Source organism: Battus philenor, unplaced genomic scaffold (assembly GCF_028537555.1).
Source record: "Battus philenor isolate CCGP_79_NKW_IND1 unplaced genomic scaffold, ilBatPhil1.0.hap1 SCAF_23, whole genome shotgun sequence".
In the NCBI taxonomy this organism is placed as follows: Eukaryota; Metazoa; Arthropoda; class Insecta; order Lepidoptera; family Papilionidae; genus Battus; species Battus philenor.
Window position 1 is genome coordinate 9,975,733 of NW_027181686.1, and position 15,966 is coordinate 9,991,698.

The window sequence follows — 15,966 nt, forward strand, 5'->3', positions numbered from 1 at the left end:
TAGGTATTTTTTTTAATATTCTTTATAGAAAACGCTACAAAATATACCGCCGCCCACACCCATTAAAATGATTAGTGCGAAAATGCAACTTTTCAGGAGAGACGAAAAACTTAATTTTGGTTATATCTCAAAAATTGATACACTTTAAATTATAATGTTTATAAAGTTTGAAAGCTAATGTTATACTGAACAATCTTTGAATATTTATATTTGACAGAATTATTTGAAAAAAAGGCAGAAAATTATGTAACATATTGAAAAATCCGATAAAAATTATTACGGTGATTGTCCTTTTACGGGGGCGGCGATATAAAAAGTTACATAATAGTAAAGAAACAGTAATGGGCGGTCTTAACACACAAGGCTTTCTTGTTTTATTTTGTTGACAAATTAAATTGGGTAGGTGTCACTTGTTCTGATTTTTAATTAGTCGCGTGTAAAACTTACTGTTTTCTAATGTGAAATGTGTGAAAATTACTGCGATAACATGACGCTTAGTTTCATTTCTAAGAATATTTCCTACGAACGTAAATACTAAAAAGAGCAGAGTGTGAAAAATAATAGCGAAAAACATAAGGCTTCAGAAGATTTAATGGTCTTCAAATTTATACACTGTTGCAACACAAGCTTTTCTTCAGTATGAATACTCATTCGCCCGATACGCCCAATGCTGTTTTTTGATCAATTGATATATATTTATTTAATTAAGTTTAAAGCGGTGAAGATTGTTTAAATTGTGAATTTTCGAGTTGTATTAACAATATAATGCTGTGTACATTATTTTGCCAATAACAAATAGGAAAATAAATCGAAAAAATACATACATATATATACATATACATATACATACATATGATGTTCAATGAAAAACACTCAAATTCAATTCTAAAACAACTGGTTTACAAGTCCTTCTCTTCTTATCACATCAACAACAATATATATATGTACATATAATCAGCATCAAAAATTTAAAATCCCACCGAGTATCTCCTTACCAAAATTAATTTTATGTTTACGATTATTAATGATTTTATTGATTTCACATATTAAACCTACTTTAACTTTGGATTTACCTTCAAACTAGAATTCGACGCTACCAGTGTTTATTGGAAGAAAACATTTGTCGAGATTTCTTTTTCAATGTGTGTAGGTCAATTATATATATAATATATATTAATTTCATATATATCAATAAAGAAGTATCTAAATACATATTGTCAGATGGGTACATGTTAATGAAGGATATTGAAATAGGAAGTCCCCGTTTAATAGCTTAGAATAACTTTGCAGAATTAGATAACTCGTAAATAATTTACGTGCCTCTAGTGAAATTAATTTGACCCTTCCACACCATTTCCAAAGTCATTAACCACAACGAAATTATTCCTTATTGTGTCGTTAAATGTTCCTAATGTTTATTCATTTATTTATTTACTATCTATTTCGGATCATTTATAGTGATGATCTGTACACGTCATGAGAATGATATTGGAGACCAATTTCATCATAGAATCCAAATATTGAGCTCCTATACAGTAGCATATTTCAATGTAAAAGTTACGTGGATTACGAATGTACACTGATCTAAAAAGAGTCCACCGAAAACTCAGATGGATCTTTTTTATTTACTTGAGCATTTTATCAAAATGATTTTAATCCTGTTTAGTTTACAATACACCAAAACTCTATAGAAATAAATCAAAAAGAAAATGTATCAGAATAACTTAGATAAGAACTAAAAAAAAAAAGAGAAAATTTATATGCAGGTACAAGAGGCGGTCTTATAGCTCGAAGCGATCTGTACCAGACAGTAAGATACATGAAGGAGAGGGCAGTTTAGGGTGTATATAATAAAAAGTGTAGTACATGTTAATACAGTGTGAAGGGTCTAGAAAATGTTTTGTTCAATAAGCGTTCTAAGATTATCACATGATAATTCACAGAAAATAATAGAAGTGTATTGTAATGTTGATTTTATGGTAAATATACTACACCAGTGATTCCCAAAGTGGTCTATATCGACTCCTAGAGGTCTATGACAACCTGCAAGAGGTCTACGTCAGCTAGTTGGGGGTCCATGAAATAAACATGGGGGTCCACGATAGTGGAACTCAACACATACATTGATAATACCTATTTACTTACATCATACCATCTTATAATATCAAAACATTTACATTATTTATAAAAGTACCTATGAAGTAAAAAAATTATATTTTATAATACTTACGTTATTTTATTTATAGTTTATTTTATGTTTATTTAATGTTACGTATATTTTACATAACAGATACAAAATTATATTTTGAGTAGTTTTAATTTAAATTCAATTAATAAATGTATAAATTAACATGAGTTTTTACTTTATGTTTTTAGCATTAAACTTCACTACAGTTAGAAATTTACAGGAAATCAATATCAGGTAAGTAGGGGGTCTACCCAACACGGACAAACATTGCAAGGGGTCTACGACACAAAAAAGTTTGGGGAACTCTGTACTACACAAAAGAGCTATTAATTTTCAAAACCCAGAGAAAGGCATAACAACCTTATTACTTACAGTCATAATCTTATGTATATCGATATTTTTCTTATACTCATTAACACTATATTTTGTGAAACATAGCTGTTTTGGTTGATACGTTCCTATAAGGTACATAGATACACTTCGTGTTTCGTTAAAAAGACCATTTGACGAAGACCGAATCTCTCTCTTCATTAGGACTTGTTTTACATTACTCTTTCTTTGTTAAAACTATATAACTTATTTTTTTGTCAAGCGCTAATTTTAAAACTATCACATAAAAACTAAAAATATTTTATATTATAAATAAATACACATTTTAAGAAGTAACATATTTATTTTTATTTTAGCATTTGCTAATTATTTCATTGTCTATTTATTAAATATAAAAAAAGAAAATAGATACAGAAAAAAGGTAAGATAAGAAAATAAATTAAAATAATATATACTTTATTTTAAGCATAGGGAAAAGTGTGTGATCAAATAAATCTTTGATAATAAATGTAAAAAAACTGTAATATAGGAATGTAGATAAAGGAAGGAGGTGCAAGAAAGAAAATCTGCATACGACAGGTCTTGTGAAGCGTAAAATGAATGAATAGAAGATAACGTACGAACGAAAAAGAATGTATAATAAAAATTTAAAAAGTCATTTTAACGAATTTCTATCGTCTTTGCCTCACACAAAACAGGGGGAATGAGACGCCGCCAAAAACAAAAAAAATCTTATCACGAAGGCTAGGCTAGATAGGCTGCCGAGCAAAGATGTAGGAGTAAATGGTATAGCGAGGCGTCACTTTGCCTTCTGCGACGAAAGCTGGTTGCAACAAGAAAGCTGTGGCGGTAAAAGTCGTCGCGTTACTGGCGAAGCTGCCGCCGATTTACGAAAGCGTTTCCGTGGCTCTGACATATAAAAAAAGAAGAGGAATTTTTGACCTAACTCGTTATTATCCCAAAATCGATTATATGTAGACATCTTCCCAAGTAATACTAAAAAAGTGATGTTAAAATCCATGACTTACTTTATATCATAACACAGTATGATTTACACTGTAAAAGGTTAAAGTAACAAAAAAAAAAGGTTTTATGTTTCATGTAATTTCACAAAACGCTGCATTCGTAAATTGGAATACGGTAATATAAGAACAAAAGGCATTTATATTACAAGATTAATACGAGGATGTTCTACAATAAAAACAAAGAGTTGCTAGAAGACATAATAGTAGCAACAAATAAACCTTATATAATTAGAGATCAATTACGTAAACTTCAAATTTAGAATTTATATCAATCTTGTGGCTTCTAATAATTGATGTTTACAAATCATTTAAGAATAAATATTTTTAAATTAATGCTCTAATTTGTTTAGCACAGAGTTTATATCAGGATGTTATTAATGTTAATAGTTTCGATAATGTTTACCTATAAATTAAGATTTTTGTAATATTTCATATTTGGAATTCATCATGGATCCACGTAAGGTATATCCTCTTTTATATTGAAGAATTACATATGTAATATTGTGATCACAAAGTAAGGTGACTTTGTTTAGAAATAAAAGTTCTTTATTTACCGTTTTAAATCAATTTAATTTTTAAAGTGATACCCGTTCAATAAATGCTGTTTGTCAACACTATTTCCAGTGCTCAAAACTGTCGGAATAGTCCTTTTTCGGTATATCCTTCATGACTTAATATAAGGTTTTTTTCTCATCAACTGTATCAAAACGTTCCCGCATTGGACTTTTGAGTTTGCTAAATAGCCAGAAGTCGTACGGAGCCAAATAAAGCGAATAAGGTGGTTACGATGTGAGTCGTGTTTCTAACGTTTTTTTTCAAAAAATTGAGCGATTTTATCACCAATCTAGACTTGACGCGTTTGACAAAATTGAAACATTTAACAAAAACACGTGTAACTTGGATAAAGTTAAACTCTTTGATAAATAGGCGCTTGGAAAAAGTTAAAAACAGTCTTACCAACCTAGTAAAATAATATTACCTGTTTTCTTTATGACCGGGAGTTTAAAAAAACAATGGCACCTTATTTTTTGATCACAGAAGTATATTTTTGTTAGCAATTAAAAATAATATTAGTTACCTTTTTTAAGTTATCTTTGAGAGCAAACTTCTTAGCATTCCGTGTATATACCGTGCGGGTGCGGGGTCCATCTTGTTTTAGGGAGCGGGGCCGGGTACGATGCTCTAGGCTGACGACTCACTTTGCAAGTTTAAGTCAGCCTTCTTGCGATAATTTGGCGTTCACCTTCATCAAACTTCTCTCCATGTGTAACCGAATTTTAAATGATTCAACGCCGCTTTAGAAGTTTGTTCCAGAAATTAGCTGATAGTTGCTTTTGACGGTATTTTATTATCATCACGTTTTTGTGACCACTGACATCATTGATTTTTAGATAGGGTGTACAATGTATCCATTGAAATTATGAGTTACATATTCACCCGTTTCATTACTAGCTTTTATATCCATAACCAATCCCCCCATATGTATTATAGTAGAGAGGATTAGCAAATTGAAATGACAGTAGGCACGCCTGGCCACATAGTGGGCAGATAGATGGCACGCTGTTGTCTTACAGTTTTGGTGTGGAGACCACAAGTCGGCAAACGCAGTATAGGACGTGAACCCATAAAGCTGACAGACAACCTTGTTATGGTCATTATAAGACTCCGGATTTAGGCCTCTTCCAAGTTGTCAAGGTACCAGTGGAGATCCTATGAGCGGACACAATTAATAGTCTGCTTGAAGCGTAAATAATAATGATGGTGATTAAATCATTAATATCTTCTTTACATACTTTACGTGGCCCTGTGATATAGACATTCATATATTTAAAAGGTGCTAATTAATTTTAATATTAAACAATATTTTAAATAATTTCAGGTTATGCTCCTGATCTGCATAGCTTGCATAGGATTAGTATTAGTACAAGCTCAGGCCACATCTAAAGATACAAGTAATAAAACTACGACATCACCCGACAAGAAATCCAACTCCACTAATGTTTCTGTTACATCTTCCTCTACTACGACATCAAAACCTGTTACGCCTAGAAACGCACAATCCAGAGCTACGGCCTCTCCTACGCAACCAACAGAAGAAAAACAAAAATCCGTAAACGGCTACATCGAAGAAACAGTTTATTACGTTCCTCTATATGTATTATTTTCAAATTTCCAATCCTATATACCATATTTCTATAAGTAATTAAAATATAGATGTGTTTAATAAATATACTTGATGTTTAAATTAATAAATTATTATTTCTCAGATTTCTATTCGGCAATGTTATAAAAATGCGCAAAACTATTGTTAACTCATCAAACCAATTTGCGATTCATAACATCGATCAGCTTGCACTAGGATTGTTTGACAACGAAAATGTTGTTAAAAGGCTGAAGTGAAACCATGTGCTTTTACTAGATTGTGAGGTATTAGCGTATTAAGGCAGTTCCGATCTATAAGTCAGATTGCATTGTAGACAGTCAAAATTTTTTGAATTGTTTTTCAACAAGGTAGGGGGATTAATATACAAGAACCGAAGTTTCGAATTTGTTGATGCTATTAGCCCTCGGGACTTTTACAGTTTCATCGGAACAAAGTTCCCGGAACGGAAGGGTCTATCAACTATTCAAAAATGCTGATGTTGCATCAAATTTCCGTCTTTTCTACTTCACTGGCATCATTAGGCATTCCGAACGGAAAGGTAGGATTGTGTATAATAAATACTAGTTCGATTATATTTGCCACTGATTAGAAAAATATAGCAAAAAACTGTTTCTATCTTCATTCATAAATTAATTTCAATGCTATCTCGAACTTAAATCACATGAAAAGTCGATTTATATGAATGCAAAGAACGCATTGTATGGTTAAAAATAATAAAATATACAGTACCTGGCGATAAACATTGCACATAGACCTTTGGAAAGAGACAATCGGCTAATTTCGGCTTCGTAGAGCGTTATCTCTGGAATTAAAAGCTGACAATTAAACATCTCTGTCCAAAATTTCATAATAAGCAATCACATGCAATTTTAAATTGTGCAATAAGCTGCCATTATAAAACACTAAAAATTACAACGATACTAGAATATTAATTGTTATTATTTATTAAATAGTTAAAAGTTATTTCCTTAACTTACAAAATTGCGAATGATGTGAAATAATTCATTTTTGTCGCCAATTTTTTCAACAAGTGCTTCAAGCGCGTTCTCAAAATTGGATACGATTTATCTTATTTATGAAAATATGACGTCGTTTCATGCTCTTTATCTTGAATGGCCCTCCATTAGTCAACAAGTCTTTATTCAGTATTAAATTTTTAATGACTCAGCATTACTTAATTGGTATTTTAAACTGGTAATTTATAATATATTTTATTTTTTATAATATTTTTACCCGTATTTTCACGTCCCATATTCTTTCAGCCGTCATATAGATACAGAAATTAGAGTTTTATGACCATTTCCGTGGTTTCGGCACATAGAACCTCACTGATAGCCTTAGACCTCTCGTCTAGATATCTATGGGGGATAAACAATAATCGCCACGCTTAGCAAGCGGATTGGCAATCGCAGTGTGATATTATGGTACGCAGAAGACGCTGCTGCCCTTCTTCTGGAAACTTGTTTGTAAATTATATAAGATTGTACTCCGGGAATAGAATCTGCGACCTATGAACGCCAGTCTTAATTTTCTACTTTTAGGTTACCACAGCTCATTGCTTCTATGTAGACATGATTTATATGTTCAAATAAACATTTTTTAAATATAGATCGTAGTTGAAAACAAAACATAATTAAAGGTAGTTGAATTACTATTATTAACTAAACTAATTAATACTATATTATTATATAATACTAAATTTATAACAACAGCTTTGTTTGAACAATAAAAACATATAATATCTAGTTTACATTTTGCACAACTTGTTAGCTTAAATAAAGAATTGACGAAGAAAACATAATTTACAAAACTAAAAATAATTAATTCTGCTCTGATTAAACTGCGAGTCTTTTTAACTTCCAAGCGCTAAACTAATTTGTCTGTTCAACTAGTTTGTCCAATTAAACTAACCAGTTAAATGTTTGCTTAAAAATTAACATATTTTATTTACTTTAGATAACCAAGCAAGAAATTATGCAACTCGTTCCAGAATCTACGATAAACTAATTTAACAAAATTTGTAATAGGAATTATAAAGAGTAAAAAAAAATTATTAGTAAAGATTCTGAATTAATTATTCCACTAGTTTACAACCTATTATGGAAGTGATCACTTAAAAAATTTTCTGAGATTTTTTTGTAGCGATTTCTTGGATCAAGGCGCGTTTGGGACCCTTCCTCGCCTAAAAGTGAAGGACGCCATAATTGTCGAGCTAAATTTGATTTCAGTTTCTATCAAATTAGGCTCTAGCTCTTATAACATAATGTAAATATACTATGTAAAGGATGACAGCTGTGAGTTAAAATAAAAAAGACTGAAAAATTAGTACAGATAAAAAAACAACTCTGTTTTTAACCAGATAGGGGTGGAAGTTGAGCTCCCTAATAATGGGCGCAAAAAAAAAAAAAAACGTAGCGTATAAAAGTTATCTAAAATTATACGTTAGCAGTGGTAGCCCAGCGGTGGGGCACTGATGACAAGCGATCGTAGAAGTTTCCAGAAAATAGGCAGTGCCATTGCAAACTCGCCTGCTAAGCGTGGCGATTATGATATATCCTCTAATAGTTATCTTGTTTGGGGTGTCTATGAACTGAAACAACGACGAAGGTATTAACCAATCTTAATTAGGTAGATTTTAACCACATAGATTGTGTTAATAGTATTTTTAGTTAAGAGATGGATCATGTTAACAGGCCTAATATGATATTGAACTTAATCTGAATTAACAGCAACATATTTGTTTACTTATCTTTATTTAAATTTAAGCTTTGTTTTCAGTGTTTTAACTTTGAGAATATTAGACGAGCGAAAAAAAACTTTATATATATTATTGGTTAACAAAATTACCATTGTTTATTTTAACAATACGTTAAAAATTATGATATTTTTACTCTAGTATAGTGTAGAGATTATACTTCAATCGTTTTTCTTATCAAATAACAAGTTACATTTAACGTAATGATAAGATTCTAAAGTTTAATCGGTAGCAACAATTGTACCGCATATAATATCAGAGAAATGATCTAACCATTTTATTGTATATTAATATGAAATCTTGTGGTTTTTGTCTTAATGGATTGCTTTCGCATCTTTTTAAAGTTAAATCTATTTTAATTTTATGCCTTATTGTTTAAACACAAGGTTCAAAACGTCATGAATTCAAAATAAAGAATTTGATAACACTTTTCTATAAAATAGGATTTTCTCTAAAAATTTAATATTCTGAATTCATCATGGATCCAAGCAAGGTATGTTGAACTAAATTTATTAAATTGATGAATGAAATGATTTATTTATTTTAATCTACCTTGTATATTACATTAATAAACAATACATTAATAAACAAAACATACTAATACATTTTTTTAAAATAATTAGTTGTTTAATTATTTAAAAAAAAATGTATCTTTGTATGAGAGTGTGTGCGAGTTCATGTGTGTATGTGTACTCTCGTATGCCTGTGTGATGGAGAAGTCGACATTAGTGGGAATAAAATATTTTTTTTAAAATCCTGTCTAAATAATTTAAAGTATAATAAAGTTGTTGTGTTTTGATATTGTTGAGAAGGTAATTTAAATTTTAAAATATTAGTTAATTTAATACTCTTTGTTGTACTCGTCAAAAAAGAAATGAATGCATAATAACGATAAAAAAGTACAATGGGCAGTTTCCTCTACTAAGGCAAATATATCTTACTGAGAACCATAGTAGAGAAATAAAAAGGCGCATAGTGGGCAGTCCATATATACATACAAACGTGCATAATTTTACATATATGCATACATATAGGTACATATCTTAATAAATACATTATAATAGATGGTTATGAACACAATAATGTATAAAACATTAAATTTACATGGATAAGTTTGCACTTACCTGAGAGAAAATAAAGAAAACGGGAAAAATACTGAATTAATGGATTAGTAATCAATTTTCAAGTAAATACTTCCGAATCTTAAGAATTTGTAGCAATCGCACGTCTTTTATTTACCAGTAACGCATTCCACAAAACGCCTTTATGGCAAAAGATTTGAATAAGTAAAGACATTTATACAATTTTCAGGTTGTGTTTGTAATTTGTACAGTCTGCATCATGATCACCTTAGTACATACTCAGGAAGCTTCTGTTGACCCAGCTTCTAGTGACATGGCACCGTCTGCTAACAGTACATCAGATTCTATTGACGGAGGAACAGCTCCTGCTGGTGACAACACCCCTGCTAACGATGCGACAAATTCAACTGGCGATGGATCTACTTCTAACGATAACCCACCTGCTGATGCTGCATCAAATTCCACTAGCGATGGAGCTTCTCCTCCTGACAATACAGCAAATTCAACTGGCGATGCGCCTACTGCTACTGATAATACATCTGCTAATGGAGCATCAAATTCTACTGGCGATGCGCCTACTGCTACTGATAATACATCTGCTAATGGAGCATCAAATTCTACTGGCGATGGACCTACTGAAACTAACAATATATCGCCTACAAGCAGTCCACCAGCTTCCAATAACAATGGATCTACTGCTAGTGAAACCACACCGGATATCAATCCCTCAAGTTCTATTGCACCAACATCATCACAAGTACCGCCTAGTTCTTCTACCCCGAGCGTCGGTCGACAGACTAAAGGTTCCGTAAATGGATACATCGAAGAAACAGTTTATTACAAACCGAATTATTCATTCTATCCACGTTTTCATTCGTATATTCCGTATTATTTTAAGTGAGTTATTGTTATTAAATAAATAATATTATATGTTCATTTTTATATTCTTTTCATATATGGAAACCTAATATTCCTAATAACTTTGTTAATGAAATATTTGCCTCTGTTGACAAATATTACTTTGTGTGTAAACTTTTCCATAAATTGTTTATCAACATTATTTCGTCTGTAAAACGTTCACTGCTGGGCATATGCCTTTCCCGTAGATTTATAATAGCCGATAGGAAGTGGCCTACATCCAATGTCTTCTGGTGGTCATAACAATAGGTCCTAGCAGTCATCTATTCTACGAAATACGTGGTCTATCCGTTGTCACTTCAACTTGCAAATCTGTTGGGCATGGCGAATGTTTTCGTTCGTCTGCGGATCTCCTCATTCTTGATTCGATATCCTAGAGAAATTGCGAGCGTAACCTTCTTCATGGAACAACTATGAACTTGTAAAGTTTACATCGTATATGTAACCAAATCGCTAGATTGGGCAATTTAATTCACATATTTGGAGTACGTTTTCATAATTATATTTTATATCATTGCAATGTTTATCTTAATAAAAGCCACGCATGAAGTGCCTTTTAACTACCGATGTTAAAGAGAAAACGCTTGAATTGGATCAAGTTCAAGCGATTTCTTTCTCGCAGTTACCTACACGCAATATAAAAACACTGGCTGGCAAATTGACATCTTTTAAGAGATACAAAGACTCCCGGACAACTTTTGAAATAAAAGTCATAAATTATTCATAGGAGATAGTAAGGTAAGGCGGAGAAACAGAGAATACTAATTACCAAAAAAAGAAACATGAAAATCTGTTCTAAAGTAATTTAAGATATAATTCCTGTTTTATTAATGTCACAATGTTATGTTCTATAAAACGACAGAACTGAAAAAATGAAATCCTGGAGTTGTTGGCTCACTTTTTCTATATCGAGTTAAAGTTTTTCTAAAACAGTATATTTTTTAGTTCTTTTCAAGCCGATTTCGGATTTAAGTAAACTAATAGCTTAAAGCGAGAAGTAATTTAAGTTAATTAAAGAAATATCCAGGTCAAGTAGTTTCTCGTAGAAGTTACTTTGGGTACAACTTACGATAATCTCCCAATAAAAAAGGAAGAATACCTCGATTGCATGAATGCATACGTGAAAATGCTGTGAAATGATTGACTTGTTAGTGTTCTACGATTTGCTAAGCTTCTAGAAAAGTAAAGCAGAGTTATATATTATATTAATGGAAAGTGGAAGTCATTGGGTCTTTGAATGTTGATTTTTTTGCATGGTGGATAGAAAAAGAAAAAAGAAAGAAATAAAAGAAGAGAGAGGAAGAGGAGTTAGAAAGGAATAAAATTTTAAGGTCGTTTTTATAATATATAATACATGTACCTACAATAGTTAAAGAATCGCGGAGAGATGGAACAATGATAACATATATTTAAAAAAAAAGTTAATAATGACATTCTATAGAAAATGGTATATTACTTAATTTTATTATTAAAATTACGTCGCCTGTTATGGTGTTTGGTTCAAAACGTGTTTATTCCTATAGTAAATAGCATGGGAAATTGAAAGTTTAACGGAAATCATGATATTTCTACATTTAAAAATATTAATTATCAAAATAGAAAAAAAACGTTAATCATTTATGGTATGTAGTTTTTTTTTCAAAACATGGTATTTACAAACAGTTTGGTACAAATTGACAGATCTGTCCAGAACATGGTATTTCCATTTTTAAAGCAAGAATACGTAGATACATAATTTGAAGTAAAAAATTACAATAAAAAACATACTTATTGAACTTTTACAGTTTTAATTTTTTAATTACACAGACAAAGTAGTTTTGAAGTTTTGTAAAAAGTAAGATATAGGAATTATTATATATTTTTTCTGTCACTTTTCGTCTATTTGTATACAATGTAATGGTTTCTCAAAGGATCAAATTTTATTATTTCCAACCGTATTCATTTAGATTTAATGCTACAAATGTTCAATTGTTAGAAACAATAGTACTTTTATTACATATTTACGAAATGAAGAATGTAATGCTTAAATTGATATTATTTGAGTTTATATGTTTTCTGATAGGTATTCGTATATCACATTTTTGTAAAGAGAATAATAGATTGTTAAAATGACTTTTCTATAGCAGTTACAGTAAAGTTTTTATAATTTATATATAGTTACTGTATCGTTCGAATATTTTGTATATTGTTCGAAATTCATACAGACATACATACATATAGATATATATCGTGCCATAACTATATAAAAATTTTATCTCGATTTTTATATTTTACTTTCTTTTTATTTTCATTCATTTTTTTTAAAAAAAGTTCCTAAATTTTCTTAATAAATGTTTGTACGGTTCTTAGAGAAAAAATAATAAAAACTGTACAGAAACATTACAATTTTCGCAATATACTCTGTGCTTTTGAAAGTTCACGCATTCATATTGTCTTTTAAAATCTGCATCGGTCAGTATTAATCAATCATAAAATTTATTTATTTATTTTACATTTAATCAATAAATAAAGTCGTCACTCTGAAATAAGTAAAGATTCTTTTTAAATAGCTACAGGTTGAATGCTTTTTCAGCATTCAACCTGTAGCTATTTAATTAAAGTTCATAACTCAAAGCTACAAAGGTTTTAAATGCGTAGTGATCTGAGAACCCACAACTGACAATCGGGTTTTGTATTGTGATCACTTTTACAAATATTATTTATATTGTAGACAGTAGTTCAGTTTTAAGCAGTATTATAATTAAATCTCTTTAACACTGTAGTAAAATCTTTTCCTCACCAATGCCAGAAAAAGAAAGAAAACTATGAAATATAATATATAGGTTTAAATCCGATAGAAGTGTAGCTTTACAAACATGCATTAGGATATTACTGCAGACCTAATTGCCTTTACCAAAAAATCGTAACCAAAAAAATGGTACGAGCAATTTGCTATTTTTTTTTGTAGAAACATTTAATCTAAATCTGATCTACTCGTATATCAAGGAAGAAGGAAATAAAAACACTTTACAAACTTCGAGGAATGAGACGGGGATGCAATATACATTAGATTGTAAAACAACTATAAAACAAAGTTATACGACAGCCTCCCGGGGAAGCGGTTTATAGGTTTCCCGTCTTTACAATGTAAACGATTTGTACAAGATTTGGAAGGCCTTTCGCGTCCGCGTAGTAGTTTAAACAAAGCAAAAGCTTAGAAAGAAAAAAAATATCACAACCAGGCAAAGTTATGTGATAATTAGGTGATTGCTCGATAATAAGTCGAGAATAGGGCGAAAACAGGGCAACAACAAAGTGATAACAAGGCGTCAACAATTCGACAACAAAGTCACAACCAGGTCACAACATGACGTAAACGAAAGACCACAACTAGGTAAATATACACGATGTGACAGCAATGCGACAACGAGGCGATAACTGCGCAACACGAAGGCGGTAATTGCGCGACAACAAAGTGACATCTAAATGACAATGACGCTACAACAAAGCGGCAAAAAGACAACAACACATCTGATACGGCGGACTTCTTATTTTACAATATTTTTATTCCCATCAATTTAAATTTGTACAAACGTAATTTTTTTTTACAAATTGTATTAATTTCATTAGACGCTATCTTATAAAAGTAAAGGAGACCAGAGTACCTAAACCCAATATTTTATATTGAATTATATATTAAATTACGCAATCAAAAGTTCTCACAAAAAGCTTTTACATTTATTTCTTTTAAATGATTTTATTTCTTTTAATTCATCTTGCAGTAGCAATAGAGTAACGAAGACATTGTTAATAAGTCGGTAGCTTTAATGTTCAGATAAAGTTTTATTTATTAATATTTTATTTTATTTTCTTCTCATTGATATAGTCCAAGGTAATCTCGCTAATTTAATGCCAATTACGTTGTATTTTTAAACATTAAATTATGTACTATCGCACCATGCAATCAGATGTTATTATAATTTTTTATATTTACGTTTACACCTATAACCAAACGACTTGTTTATTTATTTATTTCGAAACACTACTAGTTCAATAAACGTCACTTAGTCTTTTCGTATCAAGAGATAGTATTACATGGCTGATTCTAATTTTATTCCAGCCCGTCGGGAGCAAAATGAAATAGGCTGGAAAACATTGTTGGCGGAAGGGGGAAACAGAGGGGGTATTTCAGTTTGATTAGTGAGGTCTAAACCTATCTTCTCATATGTGGTTGATAAGCGGTCGACTGTACCGCTTTCGGTTATAAATTGAGACATCAGTTTACTAATCTATGTTTGATAATCTGATTTAGAGAATCAAAATAATTCTAAGAATACAATTTAATTATCGTTGTAGACAATTAATAAGTCTGACATTAATAAGACTGTACATAACATAGTTTTTTTTTAATAATAGTTATTTGTTGTAAAGATAAAGAATGATAAAGTGATGGCAACTAAGACAATACTTTTTTTTAGTCGTGAAGGACCAATAAATTTTGACAGTACAGTATCAGATATGTGGCGTACTTGTTGTAAAATTTAAATGTGATCTATGTTAAGGGAAAAGGAAATAAAAATATTTTACAAACTTTGAGAAACAGGGCAGGGATGGAATGTACATTAGATTGTAAAAGAACTATAAAACAAAGTTAAACGATAGCTTCCCGGACAAGCGGATTATAGGTTTACTGTTGTTAAAATATAAATGATTTGTACAAGATTTAAAGTTCCTTCTGCGTCCATGTAGATCTTACACAGAGAAAATATTTATAAAGAAAAAAAATATAACCAGGAAAAATGATGAGATTATTAGGTGATTACAGCTTGACAATAAGTCGACAATAGGGCGATAACAGGTCAACAACAAGGCAACAACAAAGGGACAACAAGGCAACAACAAAGCGACAACAAGGCAACAACGTAGTTCGTAAAAAAAGCTAATAAAAGCGAAGAAAAAAAATAGTTAAATAACTACTCGAAAACAAGTTGACAACAGAGCGATAACAGTGCGACAACAAGGCGGCAACAAAGCGGTTGGAAAGCAACATTGCATATAATATTGCTACATGTAGCATAGTACATAAGTAATGAAGTATGTTTTCTTGTGATATACTTATATTAAAGAAATATGTACATTACACAAGCTTATTGCGTATCAAAAGAAGAAAAGAAGCTCAATCCTTGTTCACGACACAAAGCGAACGCGGAGCTTTGAAATGGAACTTTGTCATGTTAAACTCCGCGAACTTACTCCTTTGAGTCCTGAGAACTTTCTTTGAGCACTCGCCCACTAAATAGCTTCTGTGACTATCTTAAAATAATCTTTACTTAAAACTAAATATACAATAATTGTACTGTGAATTCATCATCATGATAATTATAATATAAGACGTCCACATCTGGACATAAGCCTCCCTCATCGATTAACAATATCTCCTGTTCGATGATCTTTTAAAGGTCAGTCTACCTTGTGGGCGGACATCATATGGTTTGTTCGCCCATCCGTGATCTTCACTCCAGAAC

At 31.0% G+C, this 15,966-nt stretch overlaps 1 protein-coding gene across 1 annotated transcript; it reads left to right on the forward strand.

Annotated features, from left to right (window-relative positions):
- The first annotated feature begins 3,990 nt into the window (after positions 1-3,990).
- LOC137924399 (uncharacterized) lies at positions 3,991-10,445 on the forward strand. Its single transcript, XM_068767798.1, has 3 exons — positions 3,991-4,005; positions 5,423-5,698; positions 9,774-10,445. The coding sequence occupies exons 1-3, from the start codon at positions 3,991-3,993 to the stop codon at positions 10,443-10,445; spliced, it is 963 nt and encodes a 320-aa protein (XP_068623899.1).
- The last annotated feature ends 5,521 nt before the right edge of the window (positions 10,446-15,966 follow it).